This window comes from Pristis pectinata, chromosome 5 (assembly GCF_009764475.1).
Source record: "Pristis pectinata isolate sPriPec2 chromosome 5, sPriPec2.1.pri, whole genome shotgun sequence".
In the NCBI taxonomy this organism is placed as follows: domain Eukaryota; kingdom Metazoa; phylum Chordata; class Chondrichthyes; order Rhinopristiformes; family Pristidae; genus Pristis; species Pristis pectinata.
The window spans coordinates 111,922,803-111,949,633 of NC_067409.1; the positions used below are offsets into that span (position 1 = coordinate 111,922,803).

Consider the following 26,831-nt stretch of genomic DNA (forward strand, 5'->3'; position numbering starts at 1 on the left):
AAGCATATCCCCAGCAGAGGGATCATCATTTTGATGAACATAAGAAAGAAAATCTCATCAATAAAAGGAACTTCTTTTTATGTGTCTATTAGTAACGCCTTGGCTAACCAGGTATTATCCCTAAAATTACACAGTGGTTCTCAATATTCCGCACTGTTACTTTAAGGAAATAGAATATTGGAAGTAAGTGAAGGAGAGTGGAGCACTTGGCCCATCGAGGCAGCTCCAGCATTCAGCAAGATCATGGTTGGTCCTCTACCTCAATATTCCTGATCTATCCCCATATCCCTCAATTCCTCTAACATCTAGAAATCTATCCATCTCAGTTTTGAAAGTCTATCACCAATCAATCTGGTGAGAACACATTGGCATAACACTTCATATGTTGGCTATCCCATAACCCTTTGTTTGATTACAAAGTTAGTTCAAATTGGAGCTTGATTAGGGGTAGCTTGTGCTATAAATTTAAGAGACAGGAGCAGGAGTAGACCATGTGACACATCAAACCTGTTCCTCTAGGCCCAAAAGCACCAGGAACTGAATTGAGAGACCCCACAGAAGCAGAAAGAAAAGACTTTTATCCCTCAGGAGTGGATTTTAATCCAGGTCTCTGAGATTCAATTACTTAGCATATTTTTAAAAAATGAGCATAATCAATAATCATACTTGAATGATTGGAATTGGAATTGGTTTATTATTGTCACGTACCAAGGTATAGTAAAAAACTTGTCTTGCAAACCATTCATGCAAATCAATTCATTACACAGTGCATTGAGGTAGTACAGGGTAAAACAATACAGAATGCAGAATAAAGTGTTACAGTTACAGAGAAAGTGCAGTGCAGGTAGTCAATAAGGTGCAAGGTCGTAACGAGGTAGATTGTGAGGTCAAGAGTCCATTTTATCGTACTAGGGGACCGTTTAATAGTCTTATAACGGTGGGTAGTGGAGGTTCCAAATTATTACATACAGTTAATGGGGTTGAGCTGTTGTGTGTTTCTGCTAGCAAGACCAGTACAGCCCAGGTGCAGCTCAATTAGCCAGGGATAAATGTGAGCTACATTGTCTGAGCAATCTCACTGCCTGTTAGTGGGAAATCTCTGCCCACAGTTTGCAGTGCGATTATTGAACTTTCACTACCATTGTCAAACAGGTCATGCTGTAATCTGGACAGAGCATCTGCTCCAGTAGTAAACACCAGTCGATCAATTTCCGATCTTGTCAGATAATCTTTGTCAATTATCACTGGTCACCCAATAGGTACCTTGAGACACGCACCATCTTCGTATACAATATATTCCTCCGGGTGCTCCGGTTTCCTCCCGCATTCCAAAGATGTACAGGTAGGAAGTTGTGGGCGTGCTATGTTGGCGCCGGAAGTCTGGTGACACTTGTGGGCTGCCCCCAGAACACTCTAGGCAAAAGGGTCATTTCACTGTGTGTTTCGATGTACATGTGACTAATAAAGAAATCTTATCTTGTCTTATTATCTTTTGAAAGTCTTGGGGCAGATACAATATAAGATAAGATAAGATATCTTTATTAGTCACATGTACATCGAAACACACAGTGAGATGCATCTTTTGCATAGATCTGGGGGCAGCCCGCAAGTGTCGCCGCACTTCCGGCGCCAACATAGCATGACCACAACTTCCTGACCCGTACATCTTTGGAATGTGGGAGGAAACTGGACCACCCAGAGGAACTTCGTCCTGAATAAGTCTCAAGACTGATCTTGCTGTTTACTAAGGGTAGATTGATGAACTCTTCGTCATATGTATCCCTCCCCAACAAGAGAACACTCTACCGCCATATTGGCTTGCACTTTTTATCACCTACTGTCAATCAGGATTGTGATGTTGTAGTCCTGTTGTCACACACTACAGCTGCTTGTAGCATAGATGCAGTGCAAATGTGTCATCTGCTGTGGCTGTAATGTGCAGATTCCCTTTCAGTGGCTATTATTAAAAACCAAATTTCGTCTATGCTGGGGTTGCATTCCTTTCTGCCACAGCTATGTGTCCTCTCACTTGAGGTGAGTAGCACTAAGTCTCTTTAAAACAACAGTTGTTTGGGGAATGCCTGCCGATATATCTATGTCTATGGTCTATGTCACTTATTTTCAAAAGATGCCGTCTTTGTTTCTGGAGAAAACGTTCTTCGGCTACAGTTACAGCTGTGGATGGTACAGGATCGAATCCCCTGGTATTCTCAGCTTCCATCATCATGGAGGTCACAATGGTGAATGCCAAATCAAACGTAAGTCTTTGGTACCTAAGAACTTCGACTGAATCAGACCAAATTGCATCATACAGCAGCAGTATATGTCCCTGAGAACAGCCCACAGAACACAGTCTTGTGTTATGCAGCTGCTCAGAATGACCTTGACAAAGACTGCTGTGTCCCTCTCCAGACCTTCTTGGAACAGTTCATAAGGAAGTGGATGACCACCTCATCTGCATGAAAGCCTCCTCGAGGGTGGCGTGTGGTGAGATTGAGATTCCAACTGTGCATGAAGGAATTGACAGGGAGGGTGCTTTCACCATCAGCCAAGCAAGATCTGGTGATAAGGCATTCTGCCAAATGATTTCAACAGTCTGCTCAGAGACCCATCCCATAGGAACCACTGTCTCTTTCTCCCACAGGGCCTCCAAGACATTCTGTACAGAACACTGCCTGCTTGACTTATGGTCAAAGCTGTTTTCCATAGGAACTTTTCTACAAGAGGCAGCAGGAGGGGCAAGCTCCAATGGAAAGGAATGCTCTGTGGCAATGAGGCCAGGTCCATCCTTTGCAATAATGGAGATAGGGAGAACCAAAGCATATTGTGAAATCTGGCACTTGCAAACTATGCACAACCACACATAAAGGTAGTCACATGTTTGGTACAATTTTCCCCCTTTCTCTGGATATCTAAAGACGATGTCACAATGGATGTGATTCATGTTGGATTTCCAAATGAAATGGAAGATGTCTCCCATTATAAACCCCATCCAATTTTTCTTTGCAGTGTGACCAATCACCTTCAGGGGCAGTGTATGCAATGCTAGACCAGAATCTGGCGTTCTTGGATCTTGGAATACGACTTGCTCTTTGCAATATACTCTTGGCAATTGCTGCAGTATATATAAGAAAAAAGAATCAAACAACTTTGTCTCTAAAACTTTCACTGTATGAATCATTCTGGTCCATATGATTATCTTTATCTATAAATCTTGGCCATGGTATGTAGTTGTTATAATCTGACTGGTTTTAACAAAACATTAATCAGCTTTTACAGCAAATATTTTGCACATCTGTTTGTTACTCTGCGGGAGAAACATTTCATGTCATTTCTAGAATTGCTTGAAGCTTTTTAATTTGATACTCGCCCTTTAGCTCTATGCAGCAATTTAAAATTAAGTAACTGTTTCAATTTATGTTGCACATGCCTTTTATTTTAAATTCCCAAATCTGAGAGTGACCCCTATCATACTAACAATGGCATCTTTTAAGTTTCCACAGTCAGCTTTGTCATTGTATTGAGGATATTGTTAATGAATATGATGCAGGCTTCTCTTTCTGCAGTATTTAATTACATAAGCCATCATTCATTTGCCTCCCAAGCACTAGCCCAGATACGTCCACAATGGGTAAGTGACTGTTCAGAGAAAAAATTTACAGATCATGAGTGGTCAGGAGGAAAGTGTAGATCAGCTGGAGTGGCTCATCAGCCGAAGAGCCAAGGGGAATGATTTTCATAGATTCTGCTCTTAAAACAAGAATTCTTTCAGCACATGATCATCTACAATGAGGTACAACAGATGGCACAAGAAATGTATTATTGTCCTGGAGAATGTGGATAAACCAGGCTAATCTGCAGAGGATGCTCTCACAACAACACCTTACCTCTGTTGTGTATGTTCTGACTGCTTCCATGGAGCCATTATGATTCCAGTTGGTCTCTTTCAGTTATGGAACATTTGGAGCTGAGATACAGTCATGGGTTCTAGGCACTCATCAATTCAATTCCCTGTGGAACATTGACCATGATTCCCATTGGTAGCATCCCAACAACAAACTTGCATTTCATAGCTCTCTTAACACAGCGAAAGGGGTTTCACAATTATGGAACCAGAGAAAAATATACTCTGAACCAAAGAAGGCGATAACAAGAGAGGTAGCCAAAAAATATCATCTGAACAAGAGGTGACAGAGTTGAAGGCATAAGTTCCAAAACATGAGATTAATATAGCTGAAGCCATAACGTTCAGTGCTGAGAAGAATAAAGAGAATATATGCAAAAAGATAGAGGCAGAGGGGTGGAACTTCTGGGAGAGCTGGAAGACATTAGAGAAATGTGAAGAGTCAAGACTTTGAAACGAAGAAATTGGACCTAATAATGCCCATTTTTTTGGGTGGTATAAGGGCACTTCGAGGTTCAAAATGTCAAGTGATGTAAATTATAAGAAAAGCCACAGTGGTTAAGGTATGAGCTCAAGTGCACTGAAAATATATCAAAGTATGCAGAGAAGGTGGACCATGACATTAATCATGGCAATGATACTGCCAGCACTGGCACCTTCCAACCCAATGCTCCTGCTGAGGCGTTCCCTTAAATATGCACAGATGATCACATGTAACAGCACACACTAGTGCCTTTAAAGAGATAATCTACTACTTTTAGGTTGGCTTTTGGTTGATTTCCTCTGGCTGCTGTTGTGATTCTGAAGTGTGTGGTAGTTTCTAGCATTGGTTTGAGTTGCAGAAGCTATGGGGATTGGCTTGGATGGTGTAGAAGAAAATTTTATTGATTTCCGAATTCTTCACAAACTAGTTGCTCTCAAATATGAGTCATTCACCTCCAAATAATCCAAAGACTCTCCACTCTTCATAAAGTATATGTTAGGACCATGATGGAATATTCCTTATTTGCCTGGATGAGTGTAGTCCATCTTCTCACAGCTCCCATCGGGCAGGAGGTACAGAAGCCTGAAGTCCCACACCACCAAGTTCAGGAACAGCTACTTCCCTTCAACCATTCAGTTCTTGAACCAAATGGCACAACCCTAAACACTACAGTTTAGCAACACTGTGACCACTTTGATCAATTTGCACTAAAATGAACTTTGCTTTTTTTGTTCTAATTGTGTTCTTTCTTGTGAAATTTGTGTATAATTAGATAAGATAAGATATCTTTATCAGTCACATGTACATGGAAACACACAGTGAAATGTATCTTTTGCATAGAATGTTCTGGAGGCAGCCCGCAAGTGTCGCCACACTTCCGGCGCCAACATAGCATGCCCACAACTTCCTAACCCATACATTTTTGCAATGTGGGAGGAAACCAGAGCACCTGGAGGAAACCCACGCAGACACGGGGAGAATGTACAAACTCCTTACAGACGGTGGCCGGAATTGAACCTGGGTCGCTGGTGCTGTAATAGCGTTACACTAACCGCTACACTACCGTGCCTGCCCATTAATGTTTAATTTATGTCTTTCTTGTGAATGCTGTTTATCTGATGCTATGTGCCTGTGATGCTGCTGCAAGTAAGTTTTTCATTGCACCTGTGCATGTGACAATAAACTCGACTTTGACTTGGACTTTGAACATGGAAGAACTTTGACAATGTCTAGGACAAAGCGACTCACTTGATTACACCTCATACACCACTCTAAACATCCAATCTTTCCAACACCAATAAACCATAATTCCTCTGTGTGCCATCTGCAAAATGCACAGCAGTTACTCATCTAAGATACTGGATGAGTAACCACTGTTGAGAGGTGTTGTTAAAACAACACCTCTCAAAACCTACAACTGCCGCTACCAAGGCAACCAAGACATGGGACCGTCACCATCTCAGGTTCCCTTCAAATCACACAACATCCTATCTTGGAAATATATCAAGACTAAACACTACTGGGTCTAAATCCTGGAATTCCCTATCCTACAACATTGTGGGAGTACCAAAAGCACTGCAGCACTTCTAGAAGGTGGCTCACTACTATCTTCTCAATGGAAATCAAGGATAAGCAATTAATGCTGATCTTGCCAGCAAGAGCAACATCCTGTAAATATATTTTATGAAGTGATGGTGGTGAGTCCAAACAGTGATACCCTGTGGGCTGAATTGTGTTGGCTGTAACATCAACCATTCCAATATAAATCCCAGTTATAAGCAGATGTGCAGGAAATCCAGAATGTGCATTGGTCAGTCTGCAGTGTCACCAGACTCCATATGGATTCCCCAGTATGCTTCCTTTGGAATGCTGACAGGAGAGGGAAGGTTAAGATGTGTCTTGTGGTGGAATCACATTGAAGATGGTGGAAATTGCAATGGATAAACCATTGAAAGCAGAGGCTGGTAATGGAAGGGGAGGACCAGGGAAACCCTATCCTTGGTCTGTTCAGCTGGAGAGAAGATGAGTGCAGGGGTACTGGAAATAGTTGAGATGTGGTGAAGTGCTCTACTTACCAGGGTAGAGGGAAAGCTGTGGTTCAGGAGGAAGGAAGACATCTTGGAGGATGATGAAGGTTGTTATCAGGGCATGTTCTTACATTGCTTCATTTCCTAGCTGATCAGAGAAGGGATGTATTGTCTACATGGGCTATTAGGAACTCTCTGATGTAGAGATGCTTTTCCAACAGAGCCTGTAACATCACGGACCCAAATGCAAACCAAGTGACCCTCTCCACACTTTAGCACCAACATAGTGCACCAGTCATCAGATGGGAGAATCCAATTTACTCATCAAAATCCCTCACATCCTGCTTTGCAGGTCCACCTGGACAGTTTATAACACAGAAACAGATCAACTATGAAATGGCTTGCTACAACACTTCTGTACTTCCTGTCAAGTGTGTCCCTGCTTAAAAAACTCAGACCTCTGCATAAAATACATCTTCTGTGTAGATATCCACTCTGCAGGTGTAAATATTGCCTTGACATATGTGGTGAGGATGTGTAATTGCTTTCTTTATTGTTCCATTGTGCGGGGATCATCATAATCAAAGACCCCACCCACCCAGGTCATTCTCTCTTCTCCCGTCTCCCATCAGGCAGAAGATACAGGAGCCTGAGGGCACGTACCACCAGGCTCAAGGACAGCTTCTATCCCACTGTGATAAGACTATTGAACGGTTCCCTTATACGATGAGATGGACTCTTGATCTCACAATCTACCTTGTTATGACCTTGCACCTTATTGTCTGCCTGTACTGCACTTCCTTTGTAGCTGTACACTTTACTCTGTATTCTGTTATTGTTTTTACCCTGTACTGCCTCAATGCACTGTGTAATGAATTGATCTGTACGAACGATATGCAAGACAAGTTTTTCACTGCACCGAGGTACAAGTGACAATAATAAACCAATACCAATTGCTGGAGATGACAACTTTTGCCATCTCCTGCCAGGACATTATGGTGGGCCTAGAAGATCTCCTGCCCAGAATCCACCCTACCCTCCCTACCCCTGGCGAACAGAACCTTCCTCTGGCATGTAGACCACAAATTCCATGTCTTTTTGAATGAACATTGGAGCTATCTCTTTCCCCTGGAATCTCCTCCATGGCAGCCAAAGTGTATTTTTCTGGCATCGGCTGCCATTGGGAATGTGCTTTTAAGGGTTGATGCCATTTTCTGTTTGCTGAGCTAAGTTGAGTGTCTGGGTGTAAACCACCCTAACACTATTGGACTTTGACCAATCTCATGATTTTCTTCACACAGAGAGAATTAACTGAGCTTCAGTGAAACACAAATATGTTTAATGCACTAAAAATAGGGACAATCCGATTTCCAGGCAGATCATTCTTATTCATAAATTAAGAGTTTAACAAGTGCTGATTGTCTTATGTTAATTTTCTGTGGCTTAGGATGTGTATTAATTCCGAGTTTTCATGTCTCAAAGGTAAATCTCCACAGTGCATGGTTTTGTTTCCTTCTTCAACCATGTTTAATGCAATCATTCTTTCTCTTCTGATTTTTCACTTGTTGTTTTGGCTGATCCATTGTCATAGATTTTGTATTCTATTTTAATGTTCTTATACTAGCAGCTTAGAGGCTTCAGTGGATATCATGGGCTACATTACAGTCTGTGACTGAACCTGACAGAGTTTCAATTCCAGACACACCTGATCCTGGCTCTCACACCTCACTTACATAAGTCTGGTGAAATGTAGACACCTGCTGGCCATCCCCAGGCAATTCACTGGCAAAGAAGGTTTAAATTATGCGTGACTAGTTCTCAGAGGGAAAGAGAGATAAGCAGCATGAAGGGACGGGTGAGAGGGACAACTGAGAGGAGAGAAAGAGATTGGAAAACATAGGAAATAACAGAATGGCTGGTCACCGAACACTTAGCAAACTTCTACAGATGTACTGTTGAAAGTATCCTGACCGGTTGTATCATGGTCTGGTGTGGCAATTTGAAAGCACAGGAATGTAAGAAGCTGCAGAGAGCAGTGGACTCTGCCCAATACATGATGGGCACATCCCTCCCCACCGTCGGGAGTATCTACAGGAGGCACTGCCTCAAGAAGGCAACATCCATCATCAAAGATCCCCACCATCCGGGCCATGCCATCTTCTCACAGCTACCATCGGGCAGGAGGTACAGAAGCCTGAAGTCCCACACCACCAGGTTCAGGAACAGTTACTTCCCTTCAACCATTTGGTTCTTAAACCAACCAGCTCAACCCTAATCACTACAATTTAGCAACACTATGACCACTTTGCACTAAAATGGACTTTGTTTTTCTTGTCCTAATTGTGTTCTTTCTTGTAAAATTTGTGTATAAATTATGTTTAATTTATGTTTTGCTTGTGAATGCTGCTTATATGCTGGTATGTGCCTGTGATGCTGCTGCAAGTAAGTTTTTCATTGCACCTGTGCACACATGGACTTGTGCAGATGACAATAAACTCGACTTTGACCATTAAGAAGGAAAGGGAAGTGACGGGAAAATATGAACATTTGAATATATGAATTAGGAGTAGGAGTAGGTCACACAGCCACTCAGAACTGTTCCATCATTTAATAAGATCATGGATGAACTAACTGTCAACTCAAATGTGCATTCCCACCTACTGCTGGTAACGTTGCACCTCCTTACCTATCCACCTACCTATCCACCCACACCTTAAAATACTCAAAGACTCTGCTTCTATCACCACTTGAGGAAGAAAGTTTCAAAGACTTGTGACCCTCTTAGGGAAAAAAACTTCACCACATCTCATCAAATGGCGAGCCCTCGTTTTTAAAAAGTGACCCCAGAGTCCTGGATTCTCACAAAATAACTAACATCCTCTCCACATCCATCCTATCAAGACTGTTCAGGATTCCAGATGCTTCAATCAAGACCCTTCTCAGTCTTAACTCCAATGGATTCAAGCAAAGACCGTCCAACCCTGTTGAATTGAAGTGGTTTCATAAAACAACCCACCAATTCCAGCTCATTAGCCTTCTCTGAACTGCTTCCAAAATATTATTGTCCTTCTTTAAGTAAGCAAACCAATACTGTATATAGTATTTCAAATGACGTCTCACCAAAGCCTCGTATAAATGAAGCATAACCTCTCTACTTTTGTATTAAATTCTCCCAGCAATAAAAAAAACTTATTTTTGCAGCAAAACAAAAGAGCTGGTCATTGACTTCAGGCAGGGGGTCAGTGCACATGTGCCTGTCTACATCAACTGTGCTGAGGTCGAGAGGGTTGAGAACTTCAAGTTCTTAGGAGTGAATATTACAAATAGCCTGTCCTGGTCCAACCACGTTGATGCCACAGCCAAGAATTTTTAAAAAAATTTTATTTACAGTGTGGTAACAGGCCCTTCCTGCCCAACGAGTCCTCGTCGCCCATTTTAAACCCCCAAATTAACCTACCTGTACGTCTTTAGAATGTGGGAGGAAACTGGAGCACCCGGAGGAAGCCCACACAGACACGGGAGAACGTACAAACTCCTTACAGGCAACGACGGAAATCGAATCCCGATCGCTGGCGCTGTAATAGCGTTGCGCTAACCGCTACCCTACCGTGCCACCACCAGCACCTCTACTTCCTCAGGAGGCTGAAGAAACTTGGCAAGTCCCCTTTAACCCTCACCAATTTTTTATTGCTGCACCATGGAATGCATCCTATCTGACCTCATCATGGCTTGTATAGCAACTGCTCTGCCCTCACAATCTAACTCATTATGATCTTGCACCTTATTGTCTGCCTGCACTGCACTTTCTCTGTAACTGTAACATTTTATTCTGCATTCTGTTATTGTTTTATCTTATACTACCTCAATGCACTGTGTGATGAATTGATCTGCATGAACAGTATGCAAGACAAGTTTTTCACTGCACGTCAGTAAACCGATTTACCAACTGCTTCTCCCACCCATACTTAGGGCTGCTGATTCCAAGGAACTGAGTAAATTAAGATATGCTTTGTTCCATTGATACTGGGATTTTTTTCTGAACTTTCAGAATCAATCTTTAAACATCTTACCTGGTTTCCTGAGATTATGATCTCTGGTTGTAGAACCCCCGGCAAGGGAAAACATCCTCCCTGCATCCAGCCTGATTAGCCCTGTCAGTTTTTTTTGGTATATTTCAGTGAGCTCTCCTTTCAATCTGTTAAACTCTAGGTTGAGTCAACCCCATCTCTTCTCATTCAACGGTTTCTTCATTCCTGGAAGCAGTCTGGTCAACCTTCTTTGTTCTCCCTCTATAAGAGGTGCATCCTTTGTTAGGTAAGGAGATCAAAACTGCTCACAATGCTCCAGGTGTGGACTCACCAAAGTTCTATTGAAATTTAGTAAGATATCCTTGATCCTGTATTCAAACCCACTTGCAATGAAGGTTAACATTGATGTGAAATATTAATCTGCTACATCAGCTGAATAATTTCAACCTTTTCTGCTTTTAGATCAGATTTTCAGCATCTGCACTTTGGTTGTCTGAGGACTAGACCATGTATGTATTCTGCTGACTTTGCTGTACTCCTTGGGTTTGGTGACATGTCTGCCCTGGTATAGCTTTCTTCTTCCACTCCCCTCACTGTCTCCCAATAGCAAGAACATGGAACTTTCCTCATGAAGAAAGTCATGGGTTTCATTCAAATTTTCTGTGTCTGGCACATTCATCTTCTAAAATTCTGGTATATCCTCCCTGTGTCACAGCTGTAGAGGAGGTTTGACCCAAAAGCAGAGTAGTGGAAACGATTTAGCAGTGGAAACGATTTAGCAGTGAATGATGACTTTAATAATAGGCCATAAAATAACAAGCCATGAGCGGCCCCAAAACAGGAGAGAACAGAAACTAAACACTGCAGGCAACAAGGTAACGTCAGGCGGGGGCGGGGGCAAAGCTGGGAGCAACTGGTTGGGACCAGCTGGTTCAATGAGTGAACAAGGACTGTGACTGAGAACTGGGGTTAAATAGGCTGCAGGTGATGAGTCTGCAACGAGCAGCAGGTGAATCCTATTAGCTGGGTGGAGACTGGGAGATGCCTGCGTGTGTCTGTGGGAGTGGGCCTGACACCCTGTGTTACGAGCCAGGTTGCTACTTGGTGAGTGTCCCTTTAAGGCACCTGAACGGTAGTGTGTGTGGCTTTGTCTGACTGCTGCGAGTGGGAGCAAAAAGCTTTTATAACTGGAATGCTGCAGGTGTCTGAAGGCTGATTCACTGAAGTGCTGGCAACTGCAGAAGTGTCTGAAAGCTGTGTTCTGAACTCGGCCACAGATAGAGAGAGAGAGAGAGAGAGAGATGTGAGAGTTGGTAGCACTGACTGCCAGCCTCTGCACCTATGAGTTAAGCACAATTGTTGTGACTGTCACTTTACCATCCATACATGGATAATTGGAGGATCTGTGGCGTCCACTTTGTCGTTAACCTGAACCGGGAATCAGGTATATCTGTGGGCGGCCACGTATCAATGTCTTCGGTGTGGCAGATATTTCTGAATCAAGTAACGGAGATCTTCGGCGATTGTGGTATCGTATTGGTTCCAACATGGAACTTGTGGAATTCATAAACTACTTCTCTCTACATTCTAACGTGGTTTTCAGAAGCCTTTGCTCATCGTTTTGCTTCATGACTTGCTGAATTGAACTGGTTTGCCAACATAAAACTTCAAGAACTGTTCCTAGACTTGGTGGTTTGGGAACTAGCCACACACACACTTCGGTTCATTTTGGGGTCAATGTCTGATATCTAACTTTTTTTTTCCTTATTATTACAAGTAGTTATTAATAAATAAATTCTAACATTTAAGCCTTGCTCGTTGTGTTTCTATTGCTGCTGGTACATAACATCTGTTATTGATCATGTTGACCACAGCCTCCAGGGACTGCTGTATGCAATGACAGCAGGCTCCAAAAACCAACAACAATTTCCTAAATAGGGATCTTCTCTTAAAGCTGATCATTCCAGGTACTCACAGCTTTAGCTGGTCTTGTTTCAATTCATAGGATTTTTCTGTTGCTTTACATGTCTTGTTGGATTTTTATATGCAGCAGCATTGTAATGGGATGTTGCTGTTCAGCTTGCTATTGTTGGCAGGAATCCTATTGGGAGTGGACTATATATGTTTAATGAGGCCCAAGGAAAATGCTTTGTTTGCTTCTACCTGGCCAAGATATGAGCAATTTATTTGCATTCATCTTTTCCATTACTACATATATACCGCGAGGATGGCCTGAAGTGAAGAATCCTAGTGCTCAATATATCATTGAAGCTTTGGCATCCAGGACTGCCAACACTCCTTCACCACCACCTTCAGCTCGTCAGCTTTTCATGTTTCTACTTTCCTGTATCGAGCAACTCTCATCCTTGAGACTTGAACCACCATCTCAATTCATCATGTTGTCAATCCTCTGGGATCGCTGCTCTACAAACATCCCCTAATTTCTTCATCTATATAAAAGCTCCTACTTGTAATCATAGCCACCCCCTTGACCTTGGCGTTACTTTTCCCATCATGGCAATCACAGATAAAAATTTGTGATTACTGTCCCATTCTCCACCCAAATTTCCAATCCCCTACACAATACCACTTCCTTCCATACCTGTCACTGAAAACAAAAGAATTCGCAACTACACTTTCAAACTACTCTTGAAATCCAATTAGTTTAACCACACCCTTACCCTCAGAATTATAGTTTACCAACAATATGTCAGATTCCTCTATCACAATCCCTGGGAATGCTCTGTGCCGCACTAGCAAGACAAACCCACAATCTTTGCAGGATGCAGGAGTTCTCATCCGTGCAGTTGCTTACATTTGACATACCTTCACCAATTGGATCCAGATGAGCAAGGAAAGCTGTGACTCCTTATGCAGGCACTGCCATATTCATATTTCCCCCAAATTCAGCAGCCTCATTACTCATTTTAAGGAATCACTAGATCATAGGGTCTAAAATGGAATGACTTTAGACAATTGGAACTCCCCTTTTAATGGGTGTATTACTGCAACACAAAACTGCCCCTAACTTAGTACTGTTTTGGTAACTTTAATCAGTAGAAACACAAAGGTTAGTATGGGTGTTGAAACACTATAGGCTATTGTCACTGGGTGTGCTCTTTGACAGCGACATATTGCTGGATATCGCAGGGGACACTTTACCACTAAAGTAAACTTGACTAGAAAGTAGTCACCCAAAGCCCAAGTTAAGGAACTGTACCAACTTGCAGATTAGACATCCCCACTCTAAATGGCCAAGGAACTGCTTGGTGTCTGAAAAGCTGCATTAATTCAGCGGCATGCAGTGAGCTAACAGTCATTTTGTTTGAGGGCATGCCTTTGCAAAATTCTATTTTCAAAAGGCCTCGTCTATTCAGGCTCCCAACAAAATTTCTACCCGCTATATTTAACAAAAGTACTTTTAATGAACAAAACATAAAACATACTTTTAGCAGTGTTAATTCATGTACGAGCTCCACTGCTAACAATAAGCTATGCAGGAAACCTGTAACTGTCACACTTTATTCTGCATTCTTTTATTGTTTTACCTTGTACTACCTCAATGCACTGTTGTAATGTATGGATGGTGTGCAAGACAAGTTTTTCACTGTACCTTGGTACAAATGACAATAATAAACCAATATACCATTACAATCAGTATAATTGCAATGTTCTTTTGTCATGATGGTTGAGCAACTGTTGTGTCAACTATTTTATGCTGTTCACTTGCAGCTTTCCCTAGCTCATGTGCTTCTGTGGATTAACATATCAGGCACTTAGAAAAGAAAATTACAAGCCTTGTAGTAAATACACGATTTTCTTTTTTTTTACTGAAACTATATTGTGTTGTGAAAGGCAACAGAAGTCCATAGCCATTTTTTAACAAAGCTTCTCAAAGAAAATGTTTATCTGGTGTGTTTAATAAAAGTATTTTTAATGAACAAAGCACAAAACTCTTGTTTAGCACTGTTGATTTATAAATCATCTCTGCTGCCAACAATGGGAAAACAAACTTTACAGGAAAACATCACCAATCAGTACAATTACAATGTTATTTTATCATGATGTTTGAGCAATTTTTGTGTCAACAATTTTGTGTTGGTCATTTGCAGCTCTTCCTATACTATGTGTTTCTCCAAATGTCCACCCAAGCACAAAACCCTTTCAATTATTTATTATAAAAATGTAAATTAGATGCTCCCCAAGCAGAGGGTTGCATTTGTGCCTCCAAATCCAAATGAATTATTCAGTGCAATACGTCTTTTTGAAGTGTCCCACTCTTGAGCTTTAATAGGGACATAATTCAAATCAAATTCAGGGTCTGTCCTGTCAAGGTTCACAGTTGGAGGCAAGACCCCATGAAAGCAGGCCAATGCTGTGAATGCTGTTTCTATGGCTCCAGCTGCCCCCAAGAGGTGGCCAGTCGCTCCTTTAGTGGAAGAGACAGCAAGAGAATGTGCATGTTCTTTAAACAATCTTTTGATGGCTTCGTTCTCAGTTGCGTCTCCTAGCGGTGTGCTGGTGGCATGTGCATTAATGTACGTAACATCCTGTGGTATCACTCCAGCATCATTCATTGCAGCAGACATACACCTGAGAAGATGCAAAATTATACACAAATATACACTCATAATAAAAAAAATTACAAAATGCATGCAAAAGAATGCGTTTGAACATAGAACAGTACAGCACAATACAGGCCCTTCGGCCCACAATGTTGTGCTGACCTTTAAACCTCGCCTAAGGCTATCTAACCCCTTCCTCCCACATATCCCTCTATTTTAAATTCCTCCATATGCCTATCTAGTAATCTCTTGAATTTGACCGATGTACCTGCCTCCACCACCGCCCCAGGCAGTGCATTCCATGCCCCCACCTTCCTCTGATATCTCCTTTGAACTTCATACCCATTAGCTTAAAGCCTTGTCCTCTTGTATTGAGCATTGGTGCCCTGGGAAAGGGGCACTGGCTGTCCACTCTATCTATTCCTCTCAATATTTTGTACACTTCTATCATGTCTCCTCTCATCTCCTTATGCAGTGCCTCTATCTTTGTACACCTCTATCATATCTCCATTCATTGCAAATAGACCTTTGCAAAGGTCTATTATTGAATTTTCTTTTGCTTTGATTCAAATTGGTTTATTGAAGGTAACAAAAGGACTAGTCAATGCATTGTATTACAACAGCTGATCAGAATTGTATTCTGTAATGTTAATTGGTACAGTGACTACTTGTGACATTTATTTTCCTCATATCCAGCACAGCACCAGGACACACTTGGGACCACCAGGCCCAAGGACAGCTTCTAAGCTGCTGTTATAAGACTACTGTATGGACCTCTCATACAATAAAGATGAACTCTTGACCTCACAATCTACCTTGTTATGGCTCTTGAACCTTATTGTCTACCCGTACTGCATTTTCTCTGTAACTGTAATGCTACATACTGGATTCTGTTATTGCTTTTCCCTTGTATTACCTTGATGCACTGATGTAATGAAATGATCTGTACGGATGGCATGCAAAACAAAGTTTTTCACTGTACCTTGGTATGTGTGACAACAATAAACCAATAATAATAATGATTTGCATTAGGACATTTTACCACATTATTGATGCTCTTTAAATGCAAATTGTTGATGTTTATATCTACAAGGAAAAGTTCATGTGAAATGGTTGGGACTGAGGGACCATGCTTCAGTATCATCTACTGTAGACTGCCCTGCATGCCCGACTCAAGCACTGTCTGTGTTGCCAAGCAAGGCCAAAGCAAAGAATAGGTCAAGCAAGGTCTGAAGAAATTCAGCATTCCCACTGAAAGCTGTGGGAATCCTGCCCCTAATCACTCATTCTGGAGGCATGTTTGGGACAAGGTTACCTCAGAGATCCCAGAAAGCAGAGTGCATTCTGGCTCCCAGCCGGTGAGAAGAAGTAGGCCTGTGGCTGCTTTGGAAAAAAGACTGGCACTTACACATCAGCCTTTCCTCCAAATCATGAGCAAGTATCACTGACTGGTTTTGTCACATTACCTTTCATTCAACAAGGTGGACAAGCTTCATTCTGCCTCAAGCTTTTTAAAACAGTTTCATTAAAGAAGTCCCAATATGGATCCCAAATAAATTGCCTTGTTACACTGAAACATGAACAACTACGAGAGAAGATCAAATGAACGCCTTTCACAATCAAGTACAACTTTCAATCAAAAAGGAAATCAACTGTAAAGAAATTGCTTGACAGATTTGCTTGAAGCACTGCTTGTATCCCCTTATTAGCCCCAATAATACAAGTGGTGGACACTTATCCCACTGCACTATCTTCTTCTCACAAATCTTAATGAGATGGCGCTGATTGAATTTCGTATTTAACTCCTAGTCCACCTTGACAAAGAAATGAATGCAAAGTGAATGGTTAAGTAAACTATAAAATGCCGATTCAAAAGGTGATGTGCTATTCTTCAGGTTGTACTGAGCTTCACTGGAACAAAACAGGAGGCAAAGGATAGGGAAAGATGTGGAGTGCAGAATAAAATGTGAGCAGAAGCAGGATCATCACTGCGGACTGAATAAAGGTATTGCACAAAGTGACAAAGTGGTCATCCAATCTGTGTTTGATCTCTCCAATGTAAGAAAGGAGGACAAGCAGCAGTAAATACAGCATAGTAAACTGAAGCAGTACGAATTGCTATTTCATTTGGAAATAGTGTTTGAGATCCTGGATGGTGAGGAGGAAGGGGATATTCCTGCTCTTAAACCGATGGGAAGGTGCCTAAGAAAGGGAAGATTTTTGGGGCAGTTGGGGACTATGAAGTTTGTTGCGTAGAAAATGATTCCTCCGCAATGCTTAAAGGAACAAAGAGTCAGAGTTTGGTGGTGGCATCTAATAAGGGGCAGAGGTAGAGCTGTTGAATGTTAATGTTGGATGGCGTAGTAGGCGAGGACAAGTTGTAGCATAGTGCTCAAGTTACTGGACTAGAAATCCAGAAATAATGAAACAAAAACAGAAAATGCTGGAAGAACTCAGTCAGTCAAGCAGTATCTGTGCAGAGAGAAACCTGTTAACATGTCGGGTCAGGCAGATTAACACTGTCCCTTACAGTTCTTTCCAATAATTTCTCTTCCACTGACATTTGGTTCACCATCCTGTAATTACCTGGCTTATCCCTGCTGCCCTTTTTGGATAAAGATACCACATTTGCTGTTCTCCAGTCATTTGGCACCTCTTCTGTGGCCAGAGAAGATTCAAAAATTTCAGTCGGAGCCACAGTGTTCTCCTTGCCTCCCAAAGCAACCTCGGATACATCTATCTTTAACCCTGCCAATATCTCACACTTATTATTATTAATGGTAACTAAATTATCCAGAAAGAAATACTTAGTATGAATGTGAACCCAGGACCAAAGCTCTGACAAGACCTGATGAGTTTGTGTCGGGTATATGTTCATGAATCTTGCAGCTTTGGGTTGGGTTTGGCTCTGCCTTCTAGGCAGAGAAAAAAAAACACAGCGACAGAAAGAAAATTCTGGCAGGTGAGAGTGTGCGTGAGACATAGAAAAGGGGATAGGTAATGCACAGGGACAATCATCAGATTGGATTAGGAAAAAAAAATTAGAAGTACTTGGGCTTAGATCAGGTTTGGATGGGGCCCAATTTTATATCCAAGCACTTCTTTATGCAAAAGTACAGAAAGAAGCCATTTAGTTTACTGACTTCTTTATCCAGTCTCATTAGATGCTACTCCAGAAATATAGCAATGTTGTTGATTCTGAACAGTCCAAGTTACTGAGAGGGATGGAGAACAGGACTAGGTGGAGGGGAAGAGGAGGGATCAAAATGTCAAGTTTATGGAATTGTTATGTTCCCTTGATCTTATGCCCATTAGAAACCTATCTCCTTTATCTGCACCATATACACAAAAACTGCCTATAACAACACCACCTAAGCAGCATAATGCTCTAACAAAATCACTAGCAGAAAGGAACTACAGCCAGCAGATGTGCTAAAGCTGAAGCCACGCTAGTACAGAGACAAACGACCTGAGTCAGCCACTTGGCACATATGGACAACGACTAGTGGCCCACAAGAGTTCTGGACAGTAAATCTGAAGAGCCTTCGGAAGCTTGACTGTCCCAAACAGCTTTAAATTAAAATTTTTTTTTAAATTAAATTTTATTTACAGCATGGTAACAGGCCCTTCCGGCCCAACGAGTCCGCACTGCCCATTTTAAACCCCCAAATTAACCTACCCTTACATCTTTAGAATGTGGGAGGAAACCGGAGCACCCGGAGAAAACCCGCGCAGACACAGGAGAATGCACAAACTCCTTACAGCCAGCGACGGGAATCGAACCCCGATCGCTGGTGCTGTAATAGCATTGTGCTAACCGCTACGCTACCGTGCCGCCTCCGTCACTGCAAAGGCACACACGTATACTAGTAGGGATCTTAGCTGCCAAATTGCCAAGGCACATTTTCTGAACCCTGCATATTGAAATTGATGTCTATATCAGTAGCATCATATTTGACTGTGGGAGATAGTTATCATCTTCAAGGTAAAATATTTACCAGTTGTGAATATACATACCCGAAACCTCTCCCCCACCCCCCATTTGCCAAATTGCTAAAGCACGCGGTAGACTTTCCAGGAAAAGTGAATGCCATGGAATAAAAGGCAGAGTGGCAGCAAACTGGATTCAAGAAGGGAAAGAGAATGGGAGTGAACTGTTGTTATTCAGATTGGAGGAATGTAGTTATTGGTGCTGCCCAAGGGTTGGTACCAGGATCACCGCTATTCCGAATGCATTCTATTAGGTGGTTCAATAGAGGATAATTACAAAATTTGCAGACAAGAGAACACAGACAGGCTATGGGCAGACATGAAAAGGTCGAACACAAGGTCGTTGAAATATAATGTATGAAAATATGAAGTGATTTATTTTAGTGGGAAGAACTTGCATTGGTAATGTAATAATAATGGTATAAAGTGGGTTCAGAAGCAGAGAGACCTGGGATATATGTGCACAGAAGTGATTGGCAAAAGAATTAAAGCTGATATGAGAAAAAGTCTTTTTCATGTAATCGGCAGTTAAGATCTGAAATTCATTGCTTGAAAGCACGGTGATAGCTGATTCATTCAAAAATGCAGTTTGTTATAGAGGTCCAAATTTCATTTTGGAATTCATAAGACAGACACAGAATAGGAAAGTAAAGCACCACATCTTTAATTTGCCCATCTAGAAAGTTCAGAATTACTGGTCATGGCTCCTAAGTATTCATAAGTAATTGAAACATTTTAGCCTCCATTAGCCAATCCATGTCCTTTCCATCCGTTTATCATTCCTGAAGAAAACAACTTCCTAACATAACTTTGAGCCTTGACCTCGTATTATGTTAAGGTACTGTTCTTCATTTCTTTTTCTATTACACGTAATGCCTTATGCATTTCTGAAATTCATTGCTTGAAAGCACGGTGATAGCTGATTCATTCAAAAATGCAGTTTGTTATAGAAGAGGTCCAAACACACAAAACTAAAAAAAATTTTACATATTTCTTCAGTGTCTCCGTATCTTTCAGTGCTCTGAAGCTATCCTAAAGGATTAAATGACAAAACCCTAAACATACTGTGCCTTCTGTAAAGGACCAAGGGGTGAATTTCTGTGGAGGTTTTCCTCATCATAATTTGTAGAACAGCAGCAGGTTTATGCAATGTTTCTGAGGTTTCCTGACCTAGCACTGAAATTCCAACAGGAGAATGTCTGCACAAACAAGAAAGCTCACCAGTGTCTCTACTTCCTCAGGAGGCTAAAGAAATTTGGCATGTCCCCTCTGTCCCTCACCAATTTTTATCAATGCACCATAGAAAGCATCCTATCTGGATGCATCACGGCTTGGTATAGCAACTGCTCTGCCCGTAACCGCAAGAAACTGCAGAGAGTTGTGGACACAGCTCAGCACATCACAGAAACCAGCCTCCCCTCCATGGACTCTGCCTACACTTCCCACTGCCTCTGTAAAACAGCCAACATAATCAAAGTCGCCACCCACCCTGGACATTCTCTCTTCCCCCTCCCATTGGGCAGAAGATACAAAAGCCTGAAAGCACGTACCACTAGGCTCAAGGACAGCTTTATCCCACTGTTGCCTAGACAGACTCTTGACCTCACAATCTACCTCGTTATGGCCTTGCACCTTATTGTCTGCCTACACTGTACTTTCTCTGTAACTGTAACACTTTATTCTGCATTGTTACTGTCTTACCTTGTACTACCTCAACATACCATGTAATGAATTGATCTGCATGAACAGTATGCAAGACAAGTTTTTCCACTGTGCGTCAGTAAACCAATTTACCAGCCTGCTTCTCCCATCCCGTACTTAGGGCTGCTGATTCCAAGGAACTGAGTAAATTAAGATATGCTTTGTTCCATTGATACTGGGATTGTTCTTCCTGAACTTTGAGAATCAATTTCCATTGGTCTGTCAATTGATCAATCATCTTGATTTGTACCCAAGTGGCCTAAACCCTCTGGTGAGGAGCTAAGAATATTTCAAATCTCCAATTTTGTTTTTTTTAAATCCCATTTCGTGGTAAATGTGGGCTCACTCTTAAGTTTTAAGAATAAGTTGGACAGATACATGGAGGGGAGAGGTCTGGAGGGTTATGGACTGGGTGCAGGTTAATGGGACTAGCAGAGTAAAGTTTCGGCACAGACTAGAAGGGCCACATGGCCTGTTTTCTGTGCTGTAGTGTTCTATGGTTCTATTTCTGATAAACATGGTCACATCGTTATACACAATGCCAAAATTTACCTATAAGCTCCATCTCCTCTGGTACTGGGAGCAGTTACATGAGTGGCGTCTCCCGAGAGTCCATAACCTAGTACTTCTGCATAGATCCGTGCTCCTCTCGCTATAGCATGCCTATACTCCTCGAGCAGCAGCACCGATGCCCCTTCTCCCATTACAAATCCTTTTCTATCAGGATGGAATGGACGTGAAGCTAACTTCGGGGTCGAGTTACAGGTGGTGCAGAGGGCACGTGCCTTTGCAAAGCCTGCGATAGATAGAGGGTTAATACAAGCCTCTGTGCCACCTGCCAGCATCACCTCCGCATCTCCATGGAGGATAAATCTTGAAGCATCACCAATAGCGTGCGCTCCTGTTGTGCATGCAGTCGATACTGAATGATTTGGGCCTTTAAGTCCATATTTAATACTGATCTGTCCAGCTGCCATGTTGGGAAGAATCTTGGGAACAAAAAAGGGATTGATTTTTTTATAACCTTTGGCCGCATACAGGGCAGCAGTGTTACTAATTTCATCAAGAGGAACCATACCCATACCAATAGCTACGCCGGTGGTTACTTGCTCTTTTTCAGATAGTGGACTCCAGTTGGAATCTCTGAGTGCAAGTTCAGTTGCTGCTATTGCCATTATTGTAGCATCCGACATGGACTTTGCCTCAGATTTTGAAACAAACTTTTCTTCATTGAACTCCCCCTCTCCATCACCTTGTGGTACACAGGCAGCCACTTTACAAGGCAAATCTCCGTATTCTGGTGCATCTAAAAATATAACACCACTCTCTCCTTTCAAGATTCGGTTCCACGTGAGTTGAGTGCCGACTCCAAGTGGAGACACCAAACCGATTCCAGTAATGACAACACGCCTCTGATGTTTTGCAAAGGCCATGCTGGTGAAGTTTCTTGTTTTCAACTCTGTACTTATACATTTGCGTTTGAAGAATTGGTACTTTGAAATCTTCATGAGCAGCTGCTTCCTTTGTGGCAACATATTACTGATCCTTCTTATGTCAGAAGCAAAGTGTAGATGTTCCCCTTCCTTAATGGTGCAGATGCACAAGAAAAGTCTTTACAACACCTACACGGACCAAACAGGTATTCTTGTTTAGTGTCTTTTGCATCTTTGTACCATAACTTTACTGAAACACAAAAACATGCTTCCACCAATGAACACCTACAATTATATCAATAAGACCACACATTTAATTTTAAACTATGGTTTAAAAGGGAGCACAATTAGATACAATCTAATACCAAAATAAGCATACTAAAAAGTAATCTTACTCCTGTTCTGCATTTGCTTTGCCAAGTTTATTTTTTGTTCAATTCTAAATACGCTAAGATTTGTCCATCACCATTCTGAGCAATTAAAAGATAGGTAGTCAGATGTCCTGCTCCTTGCTTTTCCTTGTTAATGTTAAAATAAAACTTTTTAGAGAGACTGATAAGGAGGTAAGCAATTTTTCTTTTATTGGTGTGGTGTGGTATTATTCCATGACACATTAACTTGGATTTAAGTATATATTTAATATTGATCTGTCCCATTGCCATTTTGGGAGGAATCTTGGGAATAATGAGGGACTCGCGTTTTAAAACCTTTGGCTAAAAATGGTGCAGCTTTATTGTGGGGTCATACCCATACCAACAGCTACTCTAATGGTCACTTGTTCCTTTTCAGATTTTGGATACCATACCTAGATTTAGTGTAAAGCTCTCATTTATTTTTCCAATGCGATTTATTTTTGAGATCTAAACCATGTCATTAACTTTAATGATTCAGGTCAGTCCTATTAATCCCAACAATCTGGAATTATTTGTTGCAAGAACACTGGAAGTATTTCAGCCAGTCTTCTGGTTTTCCTTTTTCTATGTAGCCACTTCATCACTGAAATCAATGTAGATTGTTTAAAGGATACATACACATCAGTGAATTTTAATAATTATATCAATATATATTAATTTTAAAATTTCATTAAATCATTTCTTCATTAAATGTAATGAAAATCTAATTTTAGGAGAAAAGGGTTTCTATTTCTATCCACGGGCATTATCAATTCTGGCTAACAAGCTCACCTCATCTTCAACAAGCGTCTCTCACTATCATTTTAAATCACTCATCACTTCACTTTCTGTTCTTTCTCCCTTTGCCTTCCAAGCTCATCACTTCTATGAAACTCATCTTACTGCTTTGGTGCCCTTCCACCATAAGGTTCTCTCAATCTGGCTTCAAAGCTTCCTGATGTTGCAAGTGGTTCTTGTTGCTCAAGATTCCCAAAATTCCCTGTGTAAATTCTTGTAGCTTAGCAAGTCACTGACAGCAATGCAGCCAACATCACAAATTAGCTTCCTAGCATCATGTGTTATTGTCTTTTGATTTTCTGTTACATTCAATACAGCTGACCATGATCTATTCTCCAACCTTCAGCCATTAAAGACCATCAGCATCTGGGCATTTCAATAACCAAATTTAGCAGGTTTAGAAATATGTATTAATCCAATGATTTAAACATGATTAAACTTGCATTTTAAAATCAAACAGTTAAGTCTTCATTTCTTAAGATACTTTGATTTTATAAAAATCAAAATTAATTGTGAAGCACAGCTGGCTATGACAGCGATGTTTCTCCAACATGCAGACTAAGAGTTAACAGAGAAAAAAAAACAAAGGTGCCTCAGTTAATGTGATGGTCCTCGTGGATTCAGTGGGCGGAAGATGCTGTTTCTATGCTGCATGTTTCTCTTTGATATTTAAGTGTTACCTTTTCCTGGGGCTGAGTTTTGACAAATGCTGAATGAATTAACTGCATAAAAGAATTTGTAATAGGTTTAAAGACAAAATGGAGCTTTATGGGGAGGAGGTACACATAAATAACATACAAAGGGGATAGATTTTAATGCAATGACTCTGTAAGAGAAGATATCATTATTAGTCACATGTACATCGAAACACACAGTGAAATGCATCAATTTTGCGTAGGGTGTTCTGAGGGGTAGCTTGCAAGTGTCGCCACACTTCCGGCACCAACGTAGCATGCCCACAACTTCCTAACCCGTACGTCTTTGGAATGTGGGAGGAAACCAGAGCACCTGGAGGAAACCCACGTAGACACGGGAAGAATGCACAAACTCCTTACAGACAGTGGCTGGAATTGAACCCAGTTCGCTGACGCTGTAATAGCATTACGCTAACCGCTACACTACCGTGCCTGGCCTATATAGTAAAGCCTGACTCAGAATTAATTAAGGAAGATTTACAGCGACTTTTAAAAAACACAATTTAAGAAATTATCATTGTCAAAATTTTCCAGCTTCAATAAGCCAGCCTACAGATGACTTTGTGAATATCATATGCCCCTTTATTCCAAGGACTTGATGAGGCCGGCCAGACTCTGCCAGGGTGACCATTCACAGGCCCAGGCACTGGGATGCCAGGATGTCCATCCAAGCCAACTGCCTGCCCCTCTCCCAAGAACACGTCTGTGTCCGCTTGTTCACGGAGAAGGAAGAGGCAGTGTCCACTGGAACACTGGAGGCCTCCCGGAACTGATAGACACTAATAGGGGGATCACATTTTAATGTAAATTTGTTGTGAGCATTGTAATTAAGTAAATAGGGTTTCTCTGGTGAAGGATCACTGTTTGGGTACCTTCTGCCACTACACACAAATTAGTTGAAACTGGTGTTAACACCCTATGAACTATTTACAAATGGGTGATAATTGATGTGTTAATGTTAAATAATGGAATAACTTGTTATTAAAGTGTTGATTCCCACTGGGGTCACTGTTTAAAAATAAGTCCATCCTTTGACCTACTATGTTCATGCCATCTGCTATACCTACCTACATTAATCCTGTCTATAAATTGATAAGGTGGACTCTTGACCTCACAGTCTACCTCATTATGACCTTGCACCTTATTGTGTGCCTGCACTGCACTTTCTCTGTAACCGTCACATTTTATTCTGCATTCTGTTATTGTTTTACCTTCAATGCACTGTTGTAATGAAATGATCTGTATGGACGGTATGCAAGACAAGTTTTTCACTGTACCTTCGTACAGTACATCACTATCCAGGACATGCCCTCTTCTCGTTACACCATTGGGGAGAAGGTACAGGAGCCTGAAGACTGACTCTCAACGATTCAGGACAAGCTTCTTCCCCTCTGCCATCAGATTTCTGAATGGTTCATGAACCCATGAACACTACCTCATTATTCTGTTTTTTTTGCAATATGTTTATTTTGTAATTTATAGTAAGTCTTTTAACTGTACTGCTGCCACAAAACAACAAATTTCACGTCATATAATAGTGATAATACCTCCTGCAGGAGGTACAGAAGCCTAAAGTCCCACACCACCAAGTTCAAGAACAGCTACTTCCCTTCAACCATTCGGTTCTTGAACCAACTGGCACAACCCTAATCACTACAGTTCAGCAACACTATGGCCACTTTATACTAAAATAGACTTTTTTTTGTTCTAATTGTGTTTTCTTGTAAAAATTGTGGACCATTTATGATTAATTTATGTTTGTGTGCTGCTGCAAGTAAGTTTTTCATTGCACCTATGCATACATGTGCACGTGACAATAAATTTGAATTTGACAATAAACCTGATGTGACAAAATTAAACCAATTTACCAATTCTATCCGCATTAGGTCCGCAGTCTTCTGTGCCTTGGTGATTCAAGTAGTTGTCTAGATGCTTCTTACGATGTGGGGAGAGTAAGCTGACAGCGGGCAGAGAGGAGGAGGAGGAGGAGGAGGACCACCACTCCAGTCAAGCTGGCCTCCCTCAGCAACCTGCAGGAGGGGAGAGGAGGAGGAGGACCACCACCACTGGTAGGCAGGAGGAGGGAGAGTGAGGAAAATGAGGAGGGCCACCACCACAGGTAAGCAGGAGGGAGGATAATGAGGAGGGCCACCACCACAGGTAGGCAGGAGGGAAGAGGAGGAAGAAGATGAGGAGGGCCACCACCACTGGTAGGGAGGAGGAGGAGGAAGAAGATGAGGAGGGCCACCACCACTGGTAGGGAGGAGGAGGAGGAGGAAGATGAGGAGGAGGGCCACCACCACAGGTAGGCAGGAGGGAGGAAGAGGAGGATGAGGAGGGCCACCACCACAGGTAGGCAGGAGGGAAGAGGAGGAGGATGATGAGGGCCACCACCACAGGTAGGCAGGAGGGAGGAAGAGGAGGATGAGGAGGGCCACCACCACAGGTAGGCAGGAGGGAAGAGGAGGAGGATGAGGAGGGCCACCACCACAGGTAGGCAGGAGGGAGGAAGAGGAGGATGAGGAGGGCCACCACCACAGGTAGGCAGGAGGGAGGAAGAGGAGGATGAGGAGGGCCACCACCACAGGTAGGCAGGAGGGAAGAGGAGGAGGATGAGGAGGGCCACCACCACAGGTAGGCAGGAGGGAGGAAGAGGAGGATGAGGAGGGCCACCACCACAGGTAGGCAGGAGGGAAGAGGAGGAGGATGAGGAGGGCCACCACCACAGGTAGGCAGGAGGGAGGAAGAGGAGGATGAGGAGGGCCACCACCACAGGTAGGCAGGAGGGAAGAGGAGGAGGATGAGGAGGGCCAC

The 26,831-nt window shown here is 42.1% G+C and overlaps 1 protein-coding gene across 1 annotated transcript; it reads right to left on the reverse strand.

Annotated features, from left to right (window-relative positions):
• Positions 1 to 14,159: 14,159 nt before the first annotated feature.
• Positions 14,160 to 26,029, reverse strand: oxsm (3-oxoacyl-ACP synthase, mitochondrial). Its single transcript, XM_052016368.1, has 3 exons — positions 25,886 to 26,029; positions 21,252 to 22,321; positions 14,160 to 15,036 (listed from the first exon to the last, which is right to left on the reverse strand). Exons 2-3 carry the CDS (start codon positions 22,232 to 22,234, stop codon positions 14,634 to 14,636), a joined length of 1,386 nt encoding a protein of 461 aa, XP_051872328.1. The 5' UTR covers positions 22,235 to 22,321; positions 25,886 to 26,029; the 3' UTR covers positions 14,160 to 14,633.
• Positions 26,030 to 26,831: the final 802 nt, after the last annotated feature.